We start from the raw sequence: 24,121 nt of genomic DNA on the forward strand, positions 1-24,121 counted from the left end.
CCAAAGGTTAATCCAATTGGCTTTCATTTTTTAACATGGGCAGAGTAGAAAGCAGCCGTATCTGCATCACCACATTTATTGAAACTGCCATTTCTCTAGATAGCATCATTACATTGTTTCTATATTACACCATATAGCAGCAAAAAGTAAGTATCTTTTAGGATATCTTCAAGAATAGTGAAGTACATTGGAAAGCAGTACGACAAAGATAGGGAAAATGACCACCAAACAGAGTGAGAACGGGCAGAAGTGTGTTTCCCCCARAAGAACCATGTAGAGTGCTGCATCACAGCTCAGGCCCCATCCTCATGGGTTCTCTCCTTGGCATGAGTTCACTGGAAGCTGCAACTCACTAGCACCTCCTGGAGCTATTGCTCTGCACCCCAGCATACCTTAGCTCCAGTGTGGACAGTGCTACAGCTTGAAATGCCAGAGATACAATGCAGTGGAGGGGGAAACCCTGTGCTGTGACTTCACATCTTCGAAGCACCTGCTGTGCTGCCCTGTGGCACTCTGCTGCTCCCCAGCATGACACCACTGTTACTTCTGTAAACTTTCTTTCTGTTTGAAGAAAAACCAAACCAACCAAGCAAACAAAACAACAAAAAAAAAAGAAGCAGGAAATCAGGAAAAGCCTTGCACACCTTTGCGAGCGACGTGAGGCAGCACACAATGCACAGGGCACTCCTTGGTCAGGTGTGGGGTCAGCTCGCCCTGGAGCTGTGGTTGGACAGAGGGCTCAGGGCTCCACTGCTCTCCATAAGCAGCCACTGCTGAGAGCTTCCCAGCCTGGGTGGCCAGACACAGGCCCAGGCTATGCTGGCTGTGCCCTGTTCAGGGCTCCTCCGAACAAGAGAGAGGTGGAGCTCCTGGAGCACATCCAGCAGAGAGCAACAAAGGCTTCCTAACTGGAGCATCTCATGAGGAAAGGCTGAGAGAGATGGACCTGTTCAGCCTCCAGAAGATACAACCACAAGGGGACCATCCATGTCTCAACGGAGGGTGCCAAGAGGATGGACCAGATTGTTCCCAGTGGTGCTGAGCAATAACAGGAGAAGAGGCAAAGGGCAGAAACTGGTGCACAGGAAGTTCTTTACTGCATGGGCGACCGTGTATTGGAACAGGTTGCCCATAGAGGCTGTGGAGTCTCCCTCAGTGCGGATATTAGGGARCAGTATGGAGCAATCCTGTACCATGCACTCTGTGATGACCCTGCCTGAGCGGGGAGGTTGGACCAGGTGCGCCTCACAACSGGACCCACCGGGCGCCTACCGAACGCAGCTCAGGCCGCACCCGCTCAGCGCTCAGGGCCTCTGCCGGGATGAGGGGCGGGCGCTGCCGGGTCCCGCCCTCACGGGAGCGCCGGGGCCGCCCCGCCGCGCCGGGAGGGGCCGGGCCGCGCTCTGACCCGCGCTTGGGCTCGTACGGCGTTTGCGCGGCGCGGCGGGCGGACGGTCGGGTCATGGAGCGCGGCGCCGACACGGCCGTGTGGCGGCTCCGTGCCACCGCCGCACAGCGCGACCGCCGCCAGCCGCCTTCGCGGGAGGAAAGCGACCGCGGCGCGGGCGGCAAGAAGCGGGGCGGGCGGCGGCCGCTGCTGCCGCTGTCCGAGGCGCGGGGTGCGCCGCTGGTGCTGTTGTACCTGCTGGGGCTGCGGGCGCTGGTGCAGGTGTCGCACCGGCAGCTCCTGAGCCGCCCGCCCGCCGCCTCCGGGCCCCGAGACTTCAGCGCCGCCCGCGCCAGGTACGGCGGGGCCGCGGGGCGGCGGGCTGGGTGGCTGTCCCTGCCGGAGGGGTCATGTCGTGCTCTGCCCTGCGAGAGCTCGGAGCTGGTGAAACAGCGCGTCCCCCCATACTTTAATTCCGGTAGCCTCTTACAGTGCTCGGTATATGGGAAAGCTTCTTTGCAAATTTGTAATTGTGTCACCGAAAAGTCGGGAAGACTAAGGCTGTCACTGTCATTTCAGTTTTAGAGTGGTAACGTCAGGTGTATGTCTTAGTGAAAGTGTGCGTGTTCAGGCATTCAGGAAGGGACATGCATGCTATACAGAACATTGCTAAATTTAGATAAAATCTTTGGCTTCTCCGTTCACTCTTCTATTTCTTTTTGAATTTATRTGTTCAGACCAGAAAACCAATGCGTTGGCTTAATATCATGGTAGATAAGGAGTCATGAGTAAAGATCAGGCCTRTATGCCCATTATAAGTCACCAAAACTGGCTAACTGGCTTTAGCTTCTGCTTACCTTGAGTTTTGAAATAGTACCAAAATGTTACAATTCTGGATAAGTTACATACTAAATTTTRAATGTGTTGATGCTGAATTTTTAATTTATGTCTTACAGGGGATATCTTGACAACCTTACAGCAATTGGGCCCAGAACAGTTGGAAGTCCAGAAAATGAAGTTCTTGCAGTTAACTACCTCTTAGAACAAATTAGGAGAATAGAAAGAGAAAGCACAGATGCTCACAAGATATCTGTAGACATACAGAGGCCCACAGGCTCCTTCAGCATTGACTTTTTAGGAGGCTTTACTAGTTACTATGCAAATATAACCAATGTGGTAGTGAAGCTGGACCCCCGCAATGGAGCCAAGCATGCAGTGTTATCCAATTGTCACTTCGATTCCGTACCAAATACCCCAGGTAGGTCCGTGTGTTTCTTCTGTGTTTCTGTGTGTTATGTGCACCACAGAGCTTGGCTCATGGATCTCTCATACCAAGTAGCCACGCTAGAATTCTGCATGTAYCAACTGGTCTGCTTAGTCTCAATGAAATTCATTGTTCAGAGTGACAGGTTGTTCCTGTTAAACTCAGGATTTCACTCTCACTTTCTGGTAGACAGCAAGTTACAGATGCGTATTTAAATTTCTAGAAAGATTGGTTCTATCTGCCTGTCTTAAAATTCACAGCTTATGCATATAGTTCATATGCTGCTTCCACACATTGTCCAGGTGTCTTTTCATACTTCTGTACTAATTTAATCCTGGCATTCTTTTCACAGAATRCTTTGTACCAGAGACTATGCCCATCCCTACTAACCAGTCTGTTTTCCCCTCCTTTTGCCGGTATCTCAGATTTTCAGTCTGATATGCTAAAGACATGCCAGCTTTTTTCTTTCCACATTCAAAGCTTCTGTCTCAAGACTATACTGGTCAAAGGCTGGGATACTGTTGCCTTGGTAGTGTGTACATCTTTTACTGCTAGTTTCATCTTCACTGTTGCATGCTCTCTTRATCTTGTTCCTCTACATTTTAATAAATCTAATACTGTTAAATTATTATTGCAGCAAGGGCATAAACAGCTTCGTAAATTTGYGGGTTCAGCAGTGCCAGGAAGGTATGGATTAAAACACAGTGTTTGTTGTAACACTCGGCCACAGGTCTGTGCCTGTTATTACGGTTGAAAAACACCCACAGATATCACTCGCCAACAAAGCACCTTTGGRGCACTGGAGTTCCTTCCTTTATGTATTTTATTTTTTGGTGGTGAACCTTTAGGATGTGTGACCAGTCTTCATTATTAAGGAAGAATTTGAGTATTAGCTACAGAAACAAAACTTGCTGTATTCTTTCTGCCTTTTTTCTGGTAACAGAGAGTATACAGAACTTTTCTTTCTCAGTCATATTTGGGCAATGTGAGTTTCCAAATTAAACTTAATAAATGCAGGTTTATTGTACATGCTCTCTGATTTAGGAAGGAATTTAAGATATGCTAATTCCTGTGTGTTTAGCCTATGTATGTCTGCCTAAACTAAGAACATTTCTCAAGCACAGTACTGTGATTATGAAAAATTGTCTTCAAATTGTGTGTCAGTTTCTGTAGGTTACAAGACAGGATTATGTTTACGTCAATTCTTTTCTCTACAGTTATTCAGATAATAAAATATTTCACCAACCTTGCACACAAGTGCCGAAAAGATAAGAATGGTTTGTATAGGRTTTTGCAGAAATCTGCAGAGGAGCTAGAAATCAGCCTGTGTGCTTGCCCTTCATGACAAAGCATCCTAGCTCTTCACCAGCAGTGAGGAGCTGCTTTTGTTTTCTTTTGTTTTCTTAGTGTGCCAGTTGCACATTACCTAAGCAAGAAACTTTCTCTTCTCTTGTGTTTCTCTTAGCTACTTGCTCAAAGCCTTTTTTTCATTATCAAAAAGATGGACTTTTAACCAGAATCAGTATGACTCAGTGATCAGTGAGTAATGTGTTTGAAAATCAGATAATAAAATATAATCTGCTTGTGGTGCTTATAGATACAAAATGAGTGAAGCAAAGCTCAGTAAACTATTACTGTTAGAAAGCTTGTGTTCCTTGTTAAGGGAAAACATAAATTGTAAAGTCCTAGAACATGTCTCTTGTTCTGATTCTACTACTCTTCAGTTTATATGTCCTATTTGATTCTTTTCTGATACACTTGGCAGCAAAAACATCCTTGAAATTATCATTGCAGACATAGTGTGGTGTTTTTAGGTTAGTGATATCTCCCATAAAATCTGTTATGACCTCCTGTCAGTTTTCTTATGTGTGAAGTATTTGGGGATACCTTCTCTGCAAGTTTGTGTAATAGTCTGTGGCTGCATGGCTTTTACGAGATGTAAATCTGGATGATTCTTGAGGCCATTAACTTTCATTTTTCTTAGCTTCACAACAAGGCAGGTAAATGACTACTATATTCCTCTGCTGAGTTTTCAATACAGCRTGTTAGAGAAAAGAAGTCTGGCTAAGAGCATAATCTTGGTTAACAGTTAAGTTCCTTTCCAGCTGAGAAATCTGTGATATTCTGTGAAACTAAGGATAATCTGTAACTGTCAGGGCTTTAAATCAGGTTTTTAGATGGCAATTTTTTGTCAGAACAAGGGAATAATTTCTGGGAAATAGAGTATAGAGTGGTGTATTGGAAAGATTTCAAACTTATTTATTCCACACAATAAACTGAAGCTAAAATCTAGACTGAGATTTATGTTTGTATCAGGACTCTGTCCTTTTTGCAGAAGAGCCAGATATGTCTAAGTTTTGTCAGTTGACAAGCTTTGGAAAAGCTGCTTTTTTTTTTTTTTTTTTTTTTTTTTTTTTTTTTTTTTTTTTTTTTTTTTTTTTTTTTTTGATGTGTAAATTGAACATTTTGAGCAGCTAACAAGGGTCACTAAATAGCATGCTGGGGCCTGACCACACTGTTGTCAGCGTCTCAGTGCATGCCAAGACCCCAACCAGATTGCCAAGTATGCAACCCAGGCCCAAAGGAATGAGTTTTAATTTCTGTTCTGTCCCCAGTTTTATTTATTAGAGTGGGATAGGGAAGTGCTACAGCTTGCACCAAAGTGAGGGAAATGGGAAAATGGGAGACCTTGAGTAAAAGATGGATGATTAGTCAAGATGAAGAACTGGTGGGGCATGGGAGAAGGTGTGAGACTGTAGYGTGAGATTGGATGAGGAATTCAAAGAGGACAGACTGCTGAGCTTGGAGTGAAAGGGGTTTCTGCAAAGAATGATGGTAGAAAGCACATAAAAATCCTTTACAATAATGTATACTTTGCGAGGTTTTGAAGGATGTGGATTCTGGTATTTCCTTAGCTTTATTTTGCAATCTTAGCTTTATGTTACTTTGAGGTTTTGTCCCCTTAATAAAATGTATTGTAACAGTGTAGAACGCTTTAGGGAGACTTGTGTGAGAATGTTTATTTTTTAAAATTTGAGTGTGCCGTCATTGAAAATTACATTCCTATTCATCTTGTATTTGGGAAAGCAGATAATGATCACTTTGCTTGCCTAGTAACCTGGTTAGTCTGCTTTTCATGAACAATAGTATTGGATCTGATATCTTGTAGTTCACTTACTCAACTTCTGAACGTATTTTTACTTTCAACTATTGCTTTCAGCTCATACAGACGGAGGGTACAAACAGTCCCAGAAAATATACTAAAGCTTGACAYAATTATACTGCAGTTAGATTAAGTAACTGAAACAGCATGAACCATTTTTCTTCTCTTGTCTTTGTTGCAAATCTGTGCATTTGTTGTAAAGCTTACTATTTTGCTGTTTATTTTAAGGTGCCAGTGATGATGCTGTTAGCTGTGCAGTGATGCTTGAAATACTTAACACACTTTCAAAATCATCTGAGTCCCTTCAGCATGCTGTCATATTCTTATTTAATGGTGCAGAAGAAAATATTTTGCAGGTGAGAAAATGCCAGAATTATAAATTATACATCAAAGCAGAGTATTAAAACTCTTAACAAAGGATAGATACGGCTTGTGTTTAATCTGTGGAAATATTAATTAAGTACCAGTCTTCTCTGAGGAAAATGTATATGATTTCAGAAGGAAARAGGCGCTTGTGTTAAGAATATTGTATGGATTAGTTTAAGTAGAAGACTCGTATTTTCTGCATCTGTGTTGCCTGCCTTGTGCAGTCTTGAGTTATATGCAGTCTTGAATGATGGCAAATAACATTTAGGCTTGTCTGGTTAATATTTGACTTTTTTTTTTTTCTTGCTTTCCCATCAAGGCTAGTCATGGCTTCATTACACAACATGAGTGGGCTAAGTCAATCAGAGCTTTTATTAACCTGGAGGCAGCAGGTGTAGGAGGAAAAGAACTTGTTTTTCAAACAGGTATGAGCTTGCATTATGTCCAGTTTTTACACAGGAATAATTTGATAATAAATGATGCAGACTTGAAGGAATATTGAAAGTGACTCATAGGCAAAAGACAGGAGAACCTCTGTGCCTTTTTCCCAACCCTATACAGCAGTTAAGTTCTCAGTCTTTAGGTATTTATGGTTTAAAACATTGCCATGAAGTTGCCTCATAGGTGGGAAGTGTGTAAAGAGCAGAATAATAAAAGTTGTGTTTCCCTTTTACATTAAGGTAAAAAGAGGAAAAACATTTAGACAGGACATGTATCTTAATACTCATACTTTCACATGCTCTATTTATTTTTCACAGCAGTTCTTTCAAAATCTTTGCAGGGAGTTGTTGGCATTATGACTTCTTCTCATGGTCAGGAAGCAGCAAAACTTCTGTGTTTTGTGTGCTGTGGTTAGACCTGTGCTCCAGCCTAGCTGGACTGCAGACTTGCTTGTACTGCTAAAGCTGCTTAGCTGTTTACTTGCACTGAGTGCTTTAGGGGAGAGACTTTTTTCTAAACAATGGTATTGATGTGTCATACAGACATGATGGATTGGAAGCTCTGCTAAAGGTTGTGACTTCTTCATTAATGCAGGGTTTTTTTGGGACATGGTTTATCTGCTCTGCCACTGAACGCTGGAGGCAACGGTGATTGTTTCCCCCCCCCGCCCCCAAAGTGCAGCTAATTTTTTTTCTTAAATATGAGTCATTCAGCCAACACAGATGTACCCATTATATACTCTGTGGGGTCCAGTGAGTTGCTTTGCATTATTTGTTACCATGATGCATATCTTAACCAAAGTTTAAAAAATAGTTTCTGTGAACTTCCTGCTCATCTTTTATTAGGACCTGAGAACCCTTGGTTGGTACAAGCATATGTAGTTGCAGCCAAACATCCCTTTGCCTCTGTGGTGGCACAGGAAATATTTCAGAGTGGCATTATCCCAGCAGATACAGACTTTCGAATCTACAGGGATTTTGGCAATGTTCCAGGTATGTCATCAAAATACATGTAAATACACATTACATTTATTATAAGGTTGTCTGTGGTTGACTGTGAAGGTCCTCAAATTTGGTTTGTCTGTCATACTGCGAGGGAATTTTCCTTCCCTTTTCCTAAGGAAAGAGCTTACAGAGATCAATTGGTCCTCTACTTGGCTAGGGATCTTCTTTGATGACTGTTTTTTCCAGAAACTACATGGTTTCAGAAACAGAACAGTTTCCTGAAAATCAGGAAAATGCTCCAGTAATTAACAGCACTCTATTAAATATTCTGTTTTGAAACCTTTTGGTACATGACACTAATAACCTGCATGCAGGAATGAAATATCTTTTTCTAATGGATAAACCCAAATCACTTCTTTTAGAGATAATGGTATAGTAATTAATGAATTTTCATGACCCTTTGGCTTTTTTGTTGGGATTTTGTGGTTGTTTTGGGGTTTTTTGGTTGTTTTGGGATTTTTTATTGTTTTTATTGGTTTTGTTTGGATTGGGTTTTTTTTTTCTTTTTTCTTACTGGTGTTGTTTTGTTTGGGGGATTTGATTGGTTTTGGGCGGTTTTGGAGGGGTTTGTTTGGTTGGTTTTTTCCATAATCAAGCACAGGACGGAAGTTTTGAAGTTTTGCTAGTCTGTTTGCAGTTTGTTATCCTTTCTGCAGAGACTGAACAATGGGAAAGAACTGTGAAATGTTCACTCATTGTGAACACAGTTCAAAAGACTAAACTTCTGTAAAGTCCTTGTTGTCCAGGACAGGTTGTCACTGGAATCACTCTCAAGGAAAGCGGTATTTCTGAAGTGATTGTTAGTACAAAACAGTTGACCTGTCATATTCTGTACTGTTCTAAGGTACGCTTCTGGCCTGAAAATAAAGAAGCTGATTTTGTACAATGTGTTCTTTGTTCAGAATCATACCTGAAAGATAAATGATTTCTCACTGACCTCTAGGTTGTTTTTTTTTAATTTTTTTTTAAAAAATTGAATTAAAAACTAGTTTGTTCCTCAGAATTGAGACATAGTGTGTCAAAACTTGTGAGATTTCAGATTGCAGCTAGCAGCTTTTAGTATACATAGCTAAATAGGTGATTGGGGTACACTGAATGTATAACTAAAAAACAGAATACCTTTGGGTTTTCTTAAATGCTTTTGTTTGTTTGAACTTATTTGGACATTGAAATGAAGGGTTTTCAGACCAGCTCTCTGAAAAACTGTTTACATATTAGAAGTACAAAGAACACACCTGGTATTTTGGGAAGGTATTTCTGTAGTGTCACAGTGCTGCTTTTTATTACTTTTCAGCGTGAACATTTATTGAAGTTTTGCAAGTAAACGTTTGGCAAGCACCTTGTACAACTTTTCTGAAGCTGAGATGATCTGGTGTTTTCTTGTGTTTCTCCAGTTGCATACTGGAGAATTCATAGAGATTTCATGGAAATTGGTGCATTTGAAAGGACAGATATTTTAAAACGTTTTAAAGCCGCTTTCTTTGAAAGACATTTGGAAGCCAAGTTAGTCTTCCTTCTGCAAAGGTGACTTTTGTTCATCTCTAAGGATAATGACTGGGTTACAAGTAGAGCAACCTTTTCTGTAAAGTATAAAGGGAGGCTTTCACGTATTTCTTTTGGGGTTTTAGGATTGCATAAATACAAAAAAATGCTGCTTCTCTTTCTTTAGGAATAGATTTGGCATTCATTGAAAATGGCTATATTTACCACACAAAATACGACACATCAGACAGAATTTTGACAGATTCTATTCAGAGAGCAGGTTGGTATTTTAAGGATTCAGTAATTTACCAAAGAGTAGTATTTTAACTGCTTTTTCATTTTGCTGTAAGACTGAGAAATGAATAATTCTAATTGCTYATTTAGTACATGTTGGTCATGTTCTAACGAACAAAGAATTAACTGAATGCATATCTTTTAAATACAGAGGAAATATATTTGGTCAGCTTGGGAAGATAAACTTTATCAGCATCCAGTGATATTAATTAGATTCCACAGTTGCTTTCAAATCAAAATTATTGTCTACCTATTGATACCTGATTGCTCAACATTCTGTGCGCCTTTTATCTCACTAAGTTCCCTTTTTGGTTAATGTGTCTCATCAGGAGTTTTTGGATAAGTTGGTGGCATAGAGACTGATCTGCCAGCAGAGGTTTTTATATTGGAATGGATCTCAGTGAAACTTACGTGGTAGCACACAGATTGGGTATACAGGATTTATTTTCTGCAAGAGGTTGTGCTCATAGCAGACTATTTGACAGGTTGCAGTAAAGAAAATTACAGAGACCAGGAAAAACTAACATAATCCTAAATGCATCCAGGATATTGACCATTCCCTCTTTAAGCTTATATAGAAGCCGGCTTCGATGAGCAGCAAGAATAAGGGTTTTAAAAACTTCCTTGCACCAATTTGGCTGTGGGGCAGAAAGCAACACTTGTAAATTCCTATTGATGAGATGATTTTAGTGATCATGATGGTTTTAGGTGGAACTTGTCCTGCTAAACATGTTACAAATTAAAAAAAGAAAAAAATGACAAACTTTACAGCCTGTAAGCACTTCTGATGGTCAAGTAAAAGTAAAATGAAATTTGAGAATGACTGTTCTCATTTGGTTACCTGTGTTTTGGCTGTATTGTGGGACAGGAAGAGGTGACTTGTGCCTGTAGGCTGCAGAAGAAAATAGTGGCGTTGTCTTACAGTGATGTAGGGAAAGAAAGGCAGGTAATTCGCAGTCATTGAAACCAGGATAGGTCACTTAGTGGTGAGGAGAAGAGGCGGAAGATTAGGAAATTATAAACTCTTCTATGGTTAGTCCAGTGCTAAATATCAGAAATGAAGAGGAGCTTATGGGCTGAAAGCCTGACTGTTCCTTTCATTGGCATGGTGTTTAAGTACATGAGGCATCCCAAGTATACTTATTTTGACCGCTGGATAGATTAACTCATGAAAGTACTATTCTTTGTGTACCACCAAAAACCAGTTTGAAATAATCATCTGTATATTCATATCTTTGTTTGACGGTACTTTGTTTGAGGGTACTTTTATGCAATTTTTCAGAATGATAATATTAAAAAAATACTGTGTGGTAATTTATCAACCTTGATATAACTATATTGTGTATCTGCTGTTTTAATAGGTGACAATATTCTAGCTGTCCTAAAATATCTAGCAACATCAGAAAAGTTGGCTAAATCTTTTGAGTATCGACATGGAAATGTTGTTTTCTTTGATATACTTGGTTTATTTGTCCTGGCTTATCCCGCTCGAGTTGGCACAATTATGAACTATATTACAGCAGCAATTGCGGTTTTTTATTTAAGCAAAAAAGTATTACAGCCAAAACCCAGAGGTAAGTCTAGGTTGTTTTTTGTGGTTTTGTGTTTTTTTTTTTTTTTTTTTTTTTTTTTTTNTACTGTACTCTTTAATAAATAGCATTTACTAAATGAAAAAGTGTAGGTGAAAAGATGCTCAGGCCATTATGGCATCTTTCTAGTTAAACTTTAATGAACTTTAGGTGTGCAGCATGCCATAGGAGTTCCTTTGTGTTTAAATCTTTCATGTGTGAATATTTATTACTGTGAAAGAATACAATGGGCCTAGATGTCTAGCATGTATGAAACATGATTTTGTCTCCTACTATTTAATGAAGATTAAAATTAAATTTTGTAAAGATCCGGAAACTGAAAAAAATGGTGTAGTATCTATATATTTTTTTATTTTGTAGTTCATATATTTGGTCAGAAGCATTTTCTTTAAAACCTGTGTATAGACAGGAACAAGTAAGAAAACAACAAATGTGGAAAATGAGAACAAAGTTTAATAAAGAGTGTAAACCAACTTAAATCTTCTTTAGACCTTTTTAGAGTATGTAGTTATGCCTTTTATATAAAAAACCTGCTTAAGACAAGGTACCCATCTCCTCCTCAAAATCCAGAAAACATTTTGAGTAAGGAAGTTACAAGAAAAACAATTCTTTTGTTGATGGTGGGGTTTGTTTTTTTTTGGGGGGGGGTTGGTGGGAGAGAATGGCCTGGGGCTTTGTATACTTAAAAATGAAACCATGGCTCCACCAGTTCCCTAGTAAAATTTCTGCTATCAGGAAAGCTGTAATGTGCAAAATACACCTCTATTCTGGGATAAATCTTGCAGCAGGGAAGTCTGCAAACAGACATGCGAAGAAATAGGTGAAGTGATGTAAACCATGCTGTTAAGACATCTTCCTAGGGAACCCCTTTATTTTGGTCATTAAGCAGTTATACTATGGGGTAGTTAATATTTTGATAGTCTGCAGCGGAATACACAAGTATTGAATGAAACTTCTATTTTATTCTTCATAGCTGTTCATAACCTGAAGAAGTTATTTACGGCATTTGGCTTAACCCTGACGAGCTGGGTGTGCACACTGGTGGCAGTCCTTATGGTGGCAGCGTTTGTCTCTGTCATTGGACGGGCTCTTTCTTGGTACACCCATTTCTATGTCTCTGTGTCTCTCTATGGCACTGCAGCTGCAGCCAATCTCATTCTTGTGCACATGCTAGCCAAGAAGTTCTTCTACAAGGTAGGCAAGACTTTGTTGTTATTGTTGAAAGGCAATGAGGTGTTTAATCTGTACACTTACCTTTTGAGATGATTAAAAAATTCAGAAAGTTTCTAGTATTTAAAATGTTGCCGTGAAATTGGTTCATCTAAACATATGGATTGTTCTGCTAAATCAGGGATGTAGGAGCGACGTGATTTATGGCAGCATTGACCTTTGGGAGCTGCATCAGTAAAAAGCGGGAGCCTTTGTGGCTTGGGGTCACAACAACCCCAGGCAGTGCCACAGGCTGGGGCAGAGTGGCTGGAAAGCTGCCCACAGGAAAAGGACCTGGGGGTGCTGGTGACAGCGGCKGAACATGAGCCAGGGTGTGCCCAGGTGGCCAAGAAGGCCAATGGCATCCTGGCCTGGATYAGCAAYRGTGTGGCCAGCAGGGCCAGGGCAGGGATTGTCCCCCTGTACTGGGCACTGGTGAGGCCACACCTCAAACCCTGTGTTCTGTTCTGGGGCTGTCACTCCAAGAAGGACTTTGGGGTGCTGGAGCGAGTTTGGAGAAGGGCAACAGAGCTGGGGAAGGTCTGGAGCACAAATGCTTTGAGGAGCAGCTGAAGGAGCTGGCATTATTTAGCTTGGAGAACAGGCTAAACGGGGCAGACATTTTCATTCTCTACAACTGCCTGAAAGGAAGGTGCAGCCTGGTGCGGCTCAGTCTCTTCTACTAGGCAGCCAGTGACAGGATGAGAGGAAATGGCCTCACATTATGCCAGGGAAGGTTCAGGCTGGGTATTAGAAGAAATTTCTTTATGGGAAGGATTATCAAGCTCGGAAGCAGACTTGCCAGGGAAGGATTGGGTCACCATCCCTGGAGGTATTTAGAAAATGTCTAGATGTTGCAATTAGCTGCATGGATTGCCAGTGGCCTTGGCCGTGCCAGGCTTAGGTTGGACTCGCAAGATCTCAAAGATACTTTCCAACCTAAACAATTATGTTATTATTCTGATTTATAGTTGTTTTGACCACAGCTGGGGATGGAACAAAGCTCTTGGTTGTCTGTGTTCTGTGCAATAGGTAAAAGTCATCTGGCCCCCTACAAAGCTCAGTGACAATTTGGTGTGTGTTACTTTTCCATTCCTGTGATTTGTCATGATTACTGTCTGTCTATCTGTTTTGCTTAGGATTCTTTTTTACAGACTAACCAATGCAATTTAACTTGTATAATAATTTCATAATTATAGATGATAGCAATCCCATGTGGTTTTGTGTTAAATACAAATAGTCTTGAGTATCTGATAGATGACTTTTTCAGAGCAAAAACTGACTACTCAGGCCTGCCAGGTTGAGATTTTAGGTGCAGTGATATTTAGTCATTCAACTTGCTGTTACTTAACTTCTCTGCCATTTGTATGGGTTTTGGACAAGGAAATTTAGGAAGCCTTAGCTGTCAGCCAAATCCAGTTTCATCCAAATGTTTGAGGAAGTTTTAAGAACTTAGTAACATTTGATTGTTTGAAAAGTTGAGTGGATCCATTAAGTCTTTCTCTGGAAGTGTTGTTTTTTTTTTTTTTTTAATTTTTTGGGGGGAGGGGAGTGTTACCAAAATTTTAAATTTTTTGGGGGAGGGGAGTGGTATGTTACCAAAAACATGTATGTGGTGTTGTCCCGTTGTGGAAAAGATGAGCCATTTATAAAATAGACACAGTGTCACAGTGTTACTGTTTTCCAGTCTTTTTGATGCACCAGCTGATACTTCCACTACTTTTAAGACAATCCAGGCTGTTGGTCTACTTACTGCCTACTAGATAGCTTGATCATCTCAAAATCAGAAGTAATTGCACTAAGCTGTACAGTTAATGTTGCTTCTGTAACTTGCATTTTACTTAAAAGTTGCATAAAATTTTGTAAGCCAGTCTTTTTCTTGGCTGTCCGAGGCAGTGCCTGCTCATGGCGCAACAACCTGTGAGTTGATAAGTTTTATGTTTTGCAATAGGTTTGGCAACTTGTTTGTTTCTTCACTCTCCTCGTTTTTATTTCTTCTCACCCCGAAACTGAAGTAGGTGCTTTCTGATAACATTGTTCATCCAAGCAGTCCTTCTTGCTACCAGCAAGATTTGCAGTTAGGAATTGTGCACTGCAAACACTACAGCATTGCCAATGTAACTTAAACAAAACCAAAGCAAATCACATTTTTGGTGGCTAAATTTTTTTTCTTTTTTTTTCCTTTTTTCCCCCTGGAATACTGCCTGGTGTTATCTCACCCATGATGTCTTTTATTGAAAATAAACAGCATATTTTAATAATTAAACCTCTGAAGTGACAGCTTGTAGCATGACCTATAAAGGTACTAGTATAATATTTGTGCATAAATAACAGTGCTTGTGTAAGAAATCTGTTAACAGCTGCAGTTCAAAAACAAGTTTACATTCTCAGGAGGTATAGACATCGGTATTTCGCAGATAAATATGATGTAATTTTATAATATGCTGTGCTATTCTTTTTTTTTTTTTAAAGGCCCTCTTTGCCTGAAACATTAGCCTTGTGTGTACTTCCGTCCTGTCATTTGTACATTCCCTTCCTCTTTCTGCCTCAGTCCATGCAATCTCTCTTTCAGCTTACGTCAGCAGATGTAAAAAACTAATAAAAAAGTATGCTGTCATGAATAATTCGATATGGTAAGAGAATGGTGAGATGATGCTTGTCAAAGTTGTTTTGCCCAAGGAAAACAATTATATACAAGGCRTATGGATTTTTCTGTCTTCTTGTGAGATGGCATTTATGGAATATGCACAATAATTAAGTGTAATTTCTTTATTTTTATTACAGAATATGACTGAGCAGTACCTGGGAGACGTTTTCTTTGATGCCTCACTGATGATCTGGTCTATAGCATTGGCTGTGATTACTCAGATTGGGCTTTGTTCAGCATTCATTTGTACATTATGGGTTGCATTTCCTTTACTCACTAAGCTGATGATCCACAAGGAATTCAGCCAAAAAGGTATGAGTTTTGAGGGGCCGAAGTTGTATTTCAGAACTTCTACCCCTACTCTTATTTCAGCAAAAGAAATCGCATTTGAGTAGTTAAATTAACTAAGTCACATTTGTGTAATGAGAAAAGTGTTCCTGAAGACAGTTTGAAAATGTGAAGAGCTGTAAAAAACCACACTGAAAACTATCACGTGTCTTGGGCTAAAAGAACAATAAAGGTTCATAAAAATACCGTAGTATTTAAAGAATGTTTGGACAGAAAACCTGCTTAAACCTTTTTGTAATACAAGAGTAGTTTTGTAGTGGTTTTGGAAGTTATACTGGCATTGGCTATGCAAAGTGAGATCTTTCCATATCCATGTCAGGGATGAGGACCAGTGTATTGGGTCTTGCAGCAGTATTGTGGATATATCAGTAAAGTTGTGTATTTATGTCCTTCTAAGCTTTTACTTCTTTTGTCATTTTTTTTTTCTGTTCCTCACAGGTGCTACAATAAAGTTTATTGTGTTGTACATGCTGGGGATGTTTGTTCCTTATCTGTATATGCTATATCTTAGTTGGACTGTATTCGAAATGTTTACACCTGTCATGGGACGAAGTGGTTCAGAAATCCCACCAGATATGGTGTTGGCAGGATTTATTGTGATCTTCACTATGATCCTGTCTTCCTATTTTGTAAGTAGAATTTGTAAATGTTGTTTGAAACTCTTAAACTGTCTCTAGAGTTTAGAATAAGAAGGTTTTAAAAATTAATATTAGAAGTTAATGATAATTTGATAATATCTTAAATGTTACAGGAAAGTTCGAGGAAATGTGTCAAAGATTCCATATTTTGTGTTAGTCAAAGAAAGGTCATCGAAGCAGGGATTATATTGCTCTATGATAATGTAGTTAAGACTGGTGTAAAATACAAAATGTAATGCTGGATTTTCAGCAGGGCTTCATTTTTGGTGTAATACATGACTGAACAATACATGTACAAACTTCAAAAGGAATACACCCAGATTTCCATTTTTTTCTGCTGCCTTAGAACCTGGAAAGTTTTTATTTCTTTTTTGCTGGAAGATGTTTTAAAAAACATGAAAGTTTTCAAAGCTCGAGGAAGTACTCACTTTATTCCTTTTTTATAAATTAAATCAGTTTAAAAAATCTCAGCTTTAAATACTGAGATTAAAGAGAAGTGTCTTGTTTCAAGTGATACTTGTAGTTATGTCTTTTTAATGTACTTTTGATTCCATAACTGAATTTTAGAATAGTGCCTTATATCTTAAGTGTTGCCGTTTTATAACTGGACTGTTTTTTTATTCTCTAGATTAACTTCATTTACCTTGTCAAAAGTACCAAAACGACGCTAGTAACTTTAACTACTGTGTTTGTAGTCACTCTGATTCTTGTTTGTAGTGGAATCTTCTTTCCTTACAGTTCTGATGCAGCTAATCCAAAACCTAAGCGAGTCTTTCTCCAGGTAAGAAAATCTTTGCATGTCCTATTGCCTTTTTTAGTTGCAAGAGTGTTTTTTTTCAAGGCTTAATTCCCCCATCTCCTCCCTCCCCGAAGGAGATTATTTTTTCTGGATTTGAAGGAACTGCTGATGTTTCCATTGTTCAGTCTCAGTGTTCAGCTCATCTGTGTCAGAAGAGCAGGGTGTTTTAGGGGGCTTTAAGTAGGAGAATCTTGTAAGCAAGGGTAATTTAAAAATTAAATGTGGTTTGAGGTGGCCTAAAGCAATCAGAGTCGTCTTCTGAATTTGTTTTTATTATATATTTCTTATCTGGGTAATTCTTGCATTTATATTCTTAAATACTGAGATATGTGTTCACTGCATACTGAAAATGCAGTAGACCTTAAAGATTCACACAGTGGATATTTTAGAATCACTCTGGACTCTTGCAGTCTCCAGAGGCTCCATCATCTTTCTATGTTTGTTGTTTTTTTTTTCTTCTAGCACACGAGCAGAAGGTTCCATGATCTAGATGGAAATGTAGTTAAAAGTGACTCTGGTATATGGATCAATGGGTTTGATTATAATGGAATATCTCACATAACTCCCCATGTACCTGAAATCAATGACACCATTAGAACTGTATGCGAGGAGCAAGCTCCCTTCTGTGGCCTTCCTTGGATTCTGCCAGTGCATTTCATGTTCCGGTTGGTGTGAACTCTGCTTCACTTGAGCACTTTACTGCAAACTACAGTGGTCGTTAATGCAATTTCACTTACGTAAGGGAAAAAAAACTAAGGCTAATCTTGGTCAAAAAGTAGATAATCCTCCTCCTCTTCAGAAGACAAACTTCTGCCTAGATCTTGCAGGGAGTCTCTGCAAGAGATAATACGGGTTTGCTGCCAGAGCTGTAGGAGTTGATGTGTGRAAAAAGTCACGTAAGCACCAGTGGAGAAAAAGGTGAAGTGGGGCCTTCTAAAGGGCTCAGAGTAGGAGGATGTATCCATCTTCCTTCTTCCCTCCTTCACCTCAGCTGACAGCAGAGGATGTCTAGAGTAGCAGGTTCTCCACAGTAAAAACAAGCTGCTCTGGCTATTTCTCACACCTCAAGAATCTTGTAAAAGATTCTAAATATTTGAAGGTGCAAAAAGTATTTGAAGGTGCAAATATTCTCAGTCATCTTTTTTGTAAATTAGGACAGATGAAGGTAGTGAATGAATATACTGGTGACTTTTGCTCTTAATACACCCTCTAAATAATTGTCTAGCCGCAAGCTGATTTTTGGACAGAATCAACACATTTTGAATATTTTGTGTAGTGGCAGTACAATCAATTGCACTATAGAGAAACTTCCTGTCTTCTGATGTTTAGTACCTCAGGGTGTTGCATTGAGAGTAACTTGAAACTTCTTTTTCTGTACAGGAAAAACTGGTATCTTCCTGCTCCAGAAATTTTGCCAAGAAGTCCCATTCAGTTTAAACTTCTGACAAAGGAGCTGATGCCCTGGAACTCTGTGAGGTTAAGCTTTGAAGTATCTGGTAAGTGACTGAAGCTTCTGGTTTATGATTTGTGTTTGTTTTTATGCCCATAAAAAATCAGGCTTTGGTTCCAGTACTGCAGGTTCTAGCGCTGTTCCCAAGATAGTTAGCTTTGTGAGATTAGCATAAATTAATTCAATTTTGTAGCTGAATAGAAGCTGTGTGTGGTGTTCTGCAGTTCTTATTTCTGGGATTTATAATCTCATCTGTCTTGAGTAAGTCTTGACTGTTTTACAGCAGGTCCTTTCTAAAAGTCTACCTTATGGCATTTTATGTATTACTATGTTTAGGACTATTATTATATTTCTGTTATAAAAGGTCCTGTGTTCCTCTGTCACATCATCATCTCACTTATCCCGATTCTTAGAAAAAGTTGAACCATCTTCTGTAGAGAAGACATTTCTGTCATGGCTTGGGAACCATGAAGACTAATACACAGATGACATGCCATTGTGTGGGAAAACAGAGGGTTCTTGTGCCTCTGCCTGTTGATACCTGTGACACATCTCTGTCCTTGCAGGCCCAAGCCACATGTCACTGTATGTRCGGCCCCACGCGGGGGTGACGCTGTCCCGCTGGTCTCTCGGGGACGGAGTGCCGGTCACCAGCCTGGGGGGAGATTACTTCGTGTTCTATTCCCGCGGGCTGCGCGCCGTGCCCTGGCACTTCTGGGTAGAACTGATGGTGAGTGTGGCRCCGCTGGAAACCTGCTGATGCCTTGCCCTGCCCTCTTCCCACCATGGCTGCATTCCTATGTGAAAAATGTCATAGTAACTTCCTAAAGCTTTGGGTTTTTTCGATAGATCTTAATTCAGTGTCCCTCTTTTAACTTGCCAGTTTTATAGAGCCGCTCCCATGTATTTTCTATGAGTAGTCTACCAACTTGACAAAGAGCCAAGGGAAAAATACTTTTCATGTCTCCATAGTCTTAGGTCATAAGTTTGGATTCCTGCATTCTTAGCCTCACAGTTCCTGAAGTTTTATCTTTACTACTCTTATTTCAGAGTAGATTTTTTAGTATTATGTATAGTTGTCTTTGTCTTTCTCCTCTCTTGTTCTTGGGAAATTAGAGTCCGTGGTAGAAAATTTACCTGTCTTGAAGCTGAAGACAGTTGTAAAAGCTTTCTTTTCTAAATTTTCTTTTACATTATAGGCTTCCAGCCTTGCTGTTTCAGTGGGATTTATGATCTGTATCCCCACCCTTCTAATTTGCCAATGAATAACTTCTTGCATATCTGTATGTTTTTACTATAGGTTTAACAGTGTCTTATTCTTTGAGTAAATATTACAAGTATCTTTGAAAGTACAGAAAGTCCTTTACTCCTTCCTGCACCAGGCAGTCTAAACACAAATAATCCTCAAAGCATACTTGATAAGGCAGACTGGAGTCTCAAGTGTGACAAGCCTTGCAACACTGATAGAGGAAAGCTAGGCAAAAAGGTCTATATATCCTCAGGATTTGCAGTAGAAGGATCAGTATAAATACTGTGTTGGAGTCCCTATCTTGATTTGTCAGCAAAGCAGACAGATACAAACACTGAAGTTGGACCAAGTGGACACCATGTAACACGTCAGAGGCGCTGCGATGTAAATGTGTAGTTGCCAGTTCATTTCAGATTGAACTGTGTCATGTAATCAGACTGATAATGTTGAAGATAAGAAGTATTTTAACTTACAGGACAAAGAACTGCAGGATGAAGTTTGTTTCGTAGGTACTGTCTGTAGAAAAGTGCATCTGAATTGATCTCATGCTGAACAGTCATGAACAATCATAAAGACTGTGTTGTCCTTTTCTCACTTTCAGGCCCCAGAAAAGCATTCTGATGGAATAGTCTCCCTCGCCATAGCAGCACATTACTTTTTTGGGGAAGATCAAAAGTCACCTCAACTCTATGCCTTACTGGAGAGACTTCCAAACTGGACGTTTTCTTCTGGCTGGTCCTGTACTTACGATCTTTTTGTCTTTTAATTTTGACCGTAATGTTGCAAGGCTAATAGAGTTATCTCTGATGCAGAATGCTCTTGTGGCAAGCACTTTCTAACAAGATGCCAGAGACTTCAACAAGAATTTAATATACTTTAGCAAATGGTGTTTCTTTGGCACTTTGACTATTTAAAAGACTACTACTTTCTTGGGGATATAATGATACTTTTCTGTAAACATGAATGCAGTTCACCCTGGTTCTTCCACTGAAGTGGCAGTTTGGCTAGTGGGTTTCTTAAAATGAAAACTGCACTTGACGAGGTAATATATATATGACAAGGTAATAGCAAATGGTGGCAATTGTAATACAGGGGCTTAATGGAATTATTTTGATGCTATGTACAACCATATTTCACAGATGGAGTATCATCTACCAATCCTATCCGTCCTATTAAAGTCAAGTCTTCAGCTAAAGGATACTTGTTCCTGTGGGAGCAGGGCAGAGGTGACAAAGTCCTAAGCATTACTTTTGTCACCAGATGAAGTCACTGAAAGYTGTGGTGCTGATGTAGGTTGCATTGAGTCCTTGGCACATGCATAATGCAGAAAAATCAATGTTTTGATGGAAGGTGATAATTGTTTATTCAAATTGTATGTTTCTGCTAAAAAACATAGTTTTACTGCTTTTCCTGTCTCTCTCTTTTCCTGTTGGTGTTACAGTCTGAGTGGCAAAGTTCTGCTTAACTGCCATCTTGTGTTTTTGTTCCATTTGGGATTTTTCAGTATCAGCACATGAGCATGTGAGTCCCCACTCCTTTATGTTGATGTCTTACAAWTAATCTATTCTAAATTTTAAGTTATCTTCCAATTTGTTAGAATTGGCTAATTTTGGTATCTCCTCTGGAGAGACTTTTGGTAATGTGACAGTATTGCACTTGCTAATACATGTACTATTTCTTAAAATAAGGTTTGCTTTCCATAAGGAAAAATGCCTAAAAGAGTAATCTTAAAAAGATGTCTAATATCTCTGGATTGCTCTTACATTATTTTCATAGAATGGATTTTATATGACTGTGTTTTAGAGTATCTTCCAATTCTAATTTGATAGGCTTTAAAATCAGAAGCTACTGACCATTTTTTATACTTACCAGGTTTTTGGGGATTTTTGGTGCAGTGGTTAATATTTAAGGGTAATCTCTTAAATTCAAAGAACCCAGTGTATCTGAAGAAACTTCTTCATGCTTTTTTCAAATTATACATGAAACATTTGGCTGTATCAATACCACACTGCAAATTTTAGTATTTTTTTTATTTTCATGAGTATTGCCTAATGTCATGCAAAGCAGATTTTGTGCAGATGTCATCATTTTGAGTAGAAACATGCTGGTACTGGTAAGTTTGCAGAGCACATGGAAGAAAATTACACGCCAGTTAATTTGTGTGAGCTGTGATGGATAGCAACTCTCCAGTCAGGTGTTTTTCCTTCAGATTGTTCTGTAATTGTGTGTAACAGTGGAAAGAACCAGTGTCGTTTGTTGCAAGGGCCATTCACAAAGATTGTCAGCTCACACATGGACTAGGGTCAGAGGTTTAATTATTGTAATAATGAACTGGCCATCAGAATCTTAAAACCAATGGGTTTGTACATTAATGTGCATTAATCATTACTCACTTGATTGTATCTGATTTGGAACGATAATCTCTGTATTACTTAGAAGTGCTATTGGTGATTTGAAAATCAGTTATGAACTAAAACTCCTGTGTCTTGAATCTCAGCCAATGTCTTGTACTGTACTCTAGCTGATGTGCAGCTAGTGAACTAAACGTGCACTGATATTTTACCATCTTCCTCAGTTTTGATTTTTGTATTTTGCCTCTGATTTAAAGCTTTGAAAGTGCTGTGTGAAGAATTCATACTGGGAGCCAAAAATACAAAAATGCCTGTTGGCAATTTCTGAAACTTCAGTGAAGCAATAACTTCTGCTGTCTCAGGATTTAATCTTTATTAAATAATTTAACTATGAGGTATGTCTGGTTTGTTTCAAATTTCTGTCTTTGTAAATAAAAGCAAAACTTGATTGGTAACACTTGATTTTTAGTGTGATTAAAGGCATATTTGAGTTGTTTTTATTCATTGCAGTAATGTTTTATTTGAACTTGGGGTAGAAATACTGCTAAGAGGTCCTGGGTTAGACAGCTGGTGTTAGAGCTGTGTGGAACATAAGCGTGGCCAAAGGACATAAAGTCATTTGAGTTGAGAAAAGTTAAAATGGGAGCCCTGGCTGGTTCCCTGGAGAGGAAGGTGGTTTCTGAAATAATATGTGATGCAGAGGAGTCACTGTTAGTCAAGCCAATTATTCTTTGCAAAATTGATGGTTGAGACCAGATTTATGGTTGCCCACAGACAAAAAGCTGGTAACTTTAAGGATAGAAGGGCATAGAGCAGAAAAATTACTTATTCTTAGTGGAAGGTAGTAAAGAGTTGATTAGAATTACCCTATGTTCATCTGAAACAATTTTCGTCCACATAATTTTCTAAATTGCCTTCCTCTTCCATTATTCCCTAGTTTTGATGGCTTTGGGAACCTACTGTGTTCGCTATTAAAATACATATTCCTGAAGCTTTCTGAAATAAGCACTTTATAAATTAAAGCAAAGGAGTCATCTACATGGTGTGATTATACAATCTAGTACATCATTAAAGTGTGTCACCATACCTAGAAGATTCTTCAAATGCATACTCTACTTGACAGGCAAAGTAAGTGTTGGGATAGGTGCAATGAACAGGAAAATTTCAGCTATCATATGCTGACTGGCAAGCTGTTGAGCTGAGTGGGGATGTTCTGTTTTAGTAAGACCTGTCTTCAATGTCTGCCAATCCAGGTTGGCTTGCAATCCTCCTGGAAAAACACTGATCAAATAGACAAGATCTAACAAGTGTGTACAGAGCTAGTTGTAGCATGTGGGACATGTTCCGTACTCTTCTCCCTTGAGGGCTAAACCTAATCTGACTTGATAATTATCTGGAAGGGGTCTGCAGGATGACCCATCTTAGAACTTTGTATGTGGTCTCGGTGGAGAATGGTGAGAAGACATGCAAGATGGGTTAAACTACATTCTGTCCTTAGTGTCAATTTATGTAACTGTGGCTTCCATTGTGAAGACAGAACATGCATTCTCAACCTTCATGAAAGTCTTGGAGGATAAATTGATGCTAGAAATTAGCCAGGCTGACCTGTTCACTGCAGAGGAGGTTCTGTTGGGCTGCAACACCTCAGGGTTCTGTCAAAGCTGTGGGTGCAGCTTGAGAACATGCTAAGTACAGGAAAAACAAGCCAGTTCAGGGAGATTGAGATGCTGCTGTCTTTATTTCAAGCAAGAAGTCAAGCATCACTGGCCCTTAGCAAACATTTTTTTAAAAAAATTCAATTTCAGAAAGCTGAAAGAATCAGTTTTTGAAACTAGCAGTAATTCATCTAGAAAGGAACAGTTCTTTCAATCTGTTCTGAGACGAACAAATAGAACCTTCAAAGCCAGTGAGTATACAGGTGAATTTAAGTAACTTTTCGACARCTGCCCATGCAGAGTTTATTTTGGGGTGTTTTTTTCAGAGAACAGGGTAGTGGTTTGTTTTGTTTGGTGGTTTGAGGTTTTTTTTTGTTTGTTTAGTTTTCAGGGGTTTTTTTTTTGTATTATTTGGTTTTTTTTTTGTGGGGTTGAAGTTTTTTGGATAGGAAACAGTAGTTTGAAAATTCAAAGTAAGGAAAGAGTAGTTAGGTGTCTTGTATCTGCTGTGTAGCTAGCTTCAGGCTCCAGCTGTGGACTTGTAAATTCTTCTCTCAGTGCTCTCTCAATAAGCAGGCCCAAGGAGTTTCCTATTTCAGAGGCCACGTAATAAACAGAACACTCAACAAGTTTGTATCTCTTTTCTGTGCTTAAACACGGGTATGACTTATGCCACTCACCCTCTGTTCACGTTGCTGTCACTGCCTACTAGACAGTGTTCAGCACTGAAAGAACTAAGGACACTAAGCTGAGGCAATATATTGTGTCTGTAGCCTTTATCTCCC

General features: G+C 39.4%; 1 protein-coding gene across 2 annotated transcripts; it reads left to right on the top strand.

Moving 5' to 3' along the window:
* The first annotated feature begins 1,306 nt into the window (after positions 1-1,306).
* ERMP1 (endoplasmic reticulum metallopeptidase 1) lies at positions 1,307-22,186 on the top strand. 2 transcript variants are annotated; one of them, XM_057380136.1, is made up of 15 exons: positions 1,307-1,743; positions 2,344-2,645; positions 6,043-6,170; positions 6,500-6,605; positions 7,467-7,613; positions 9,295-9,387; positions 10,763-10,975; positions 11,964-12,184; positions 14,984-15,158; positions 15,633-15,823; positions 16,461-16,613; positions 17,094-17,296; positions 18,012-18,127; positions 18,648-18,811; positions 19,932-22,186. In XM_057380136.1, the coding sequence occupies exons 1-15, from the start codon at positions 1,322-1,324 to the stop codon at positions 20,094-20,096; spliced, it is 2,799 nt and encodes a 932-aa protein (XP_057236119.1). In that variant the 5' UTR covers positions 1,307-1,321; the 3' UTR covers positions 20,097-22,186. The 2 variants fall into 2 exon arrangements, with proteins under 2 accessions (XP_057236119.1, XP_057236121.1); XM_057380138.1 differs by lacking the exon at positions 9,295-9,387.
* Positions 22,187-24,121: the final 1,935 nt, after the last annotated feature.

This window comes from Malurus melanocephalus, unplaced genomic scaffold (genome assembly GCF_030028575.1).
Source record: "Malurus melanocephalus ecotype Western Australia unplaced genomic scaffold, MMel_1.1 scaffold_437, whole genome shotgun sequence".
Classification (NCBI taxonomy): Eukaryota; Metazoa; Chordata; class Aves; order Passeriformes; family Maluridae; genus Malurus; species Malurus melanocephalus.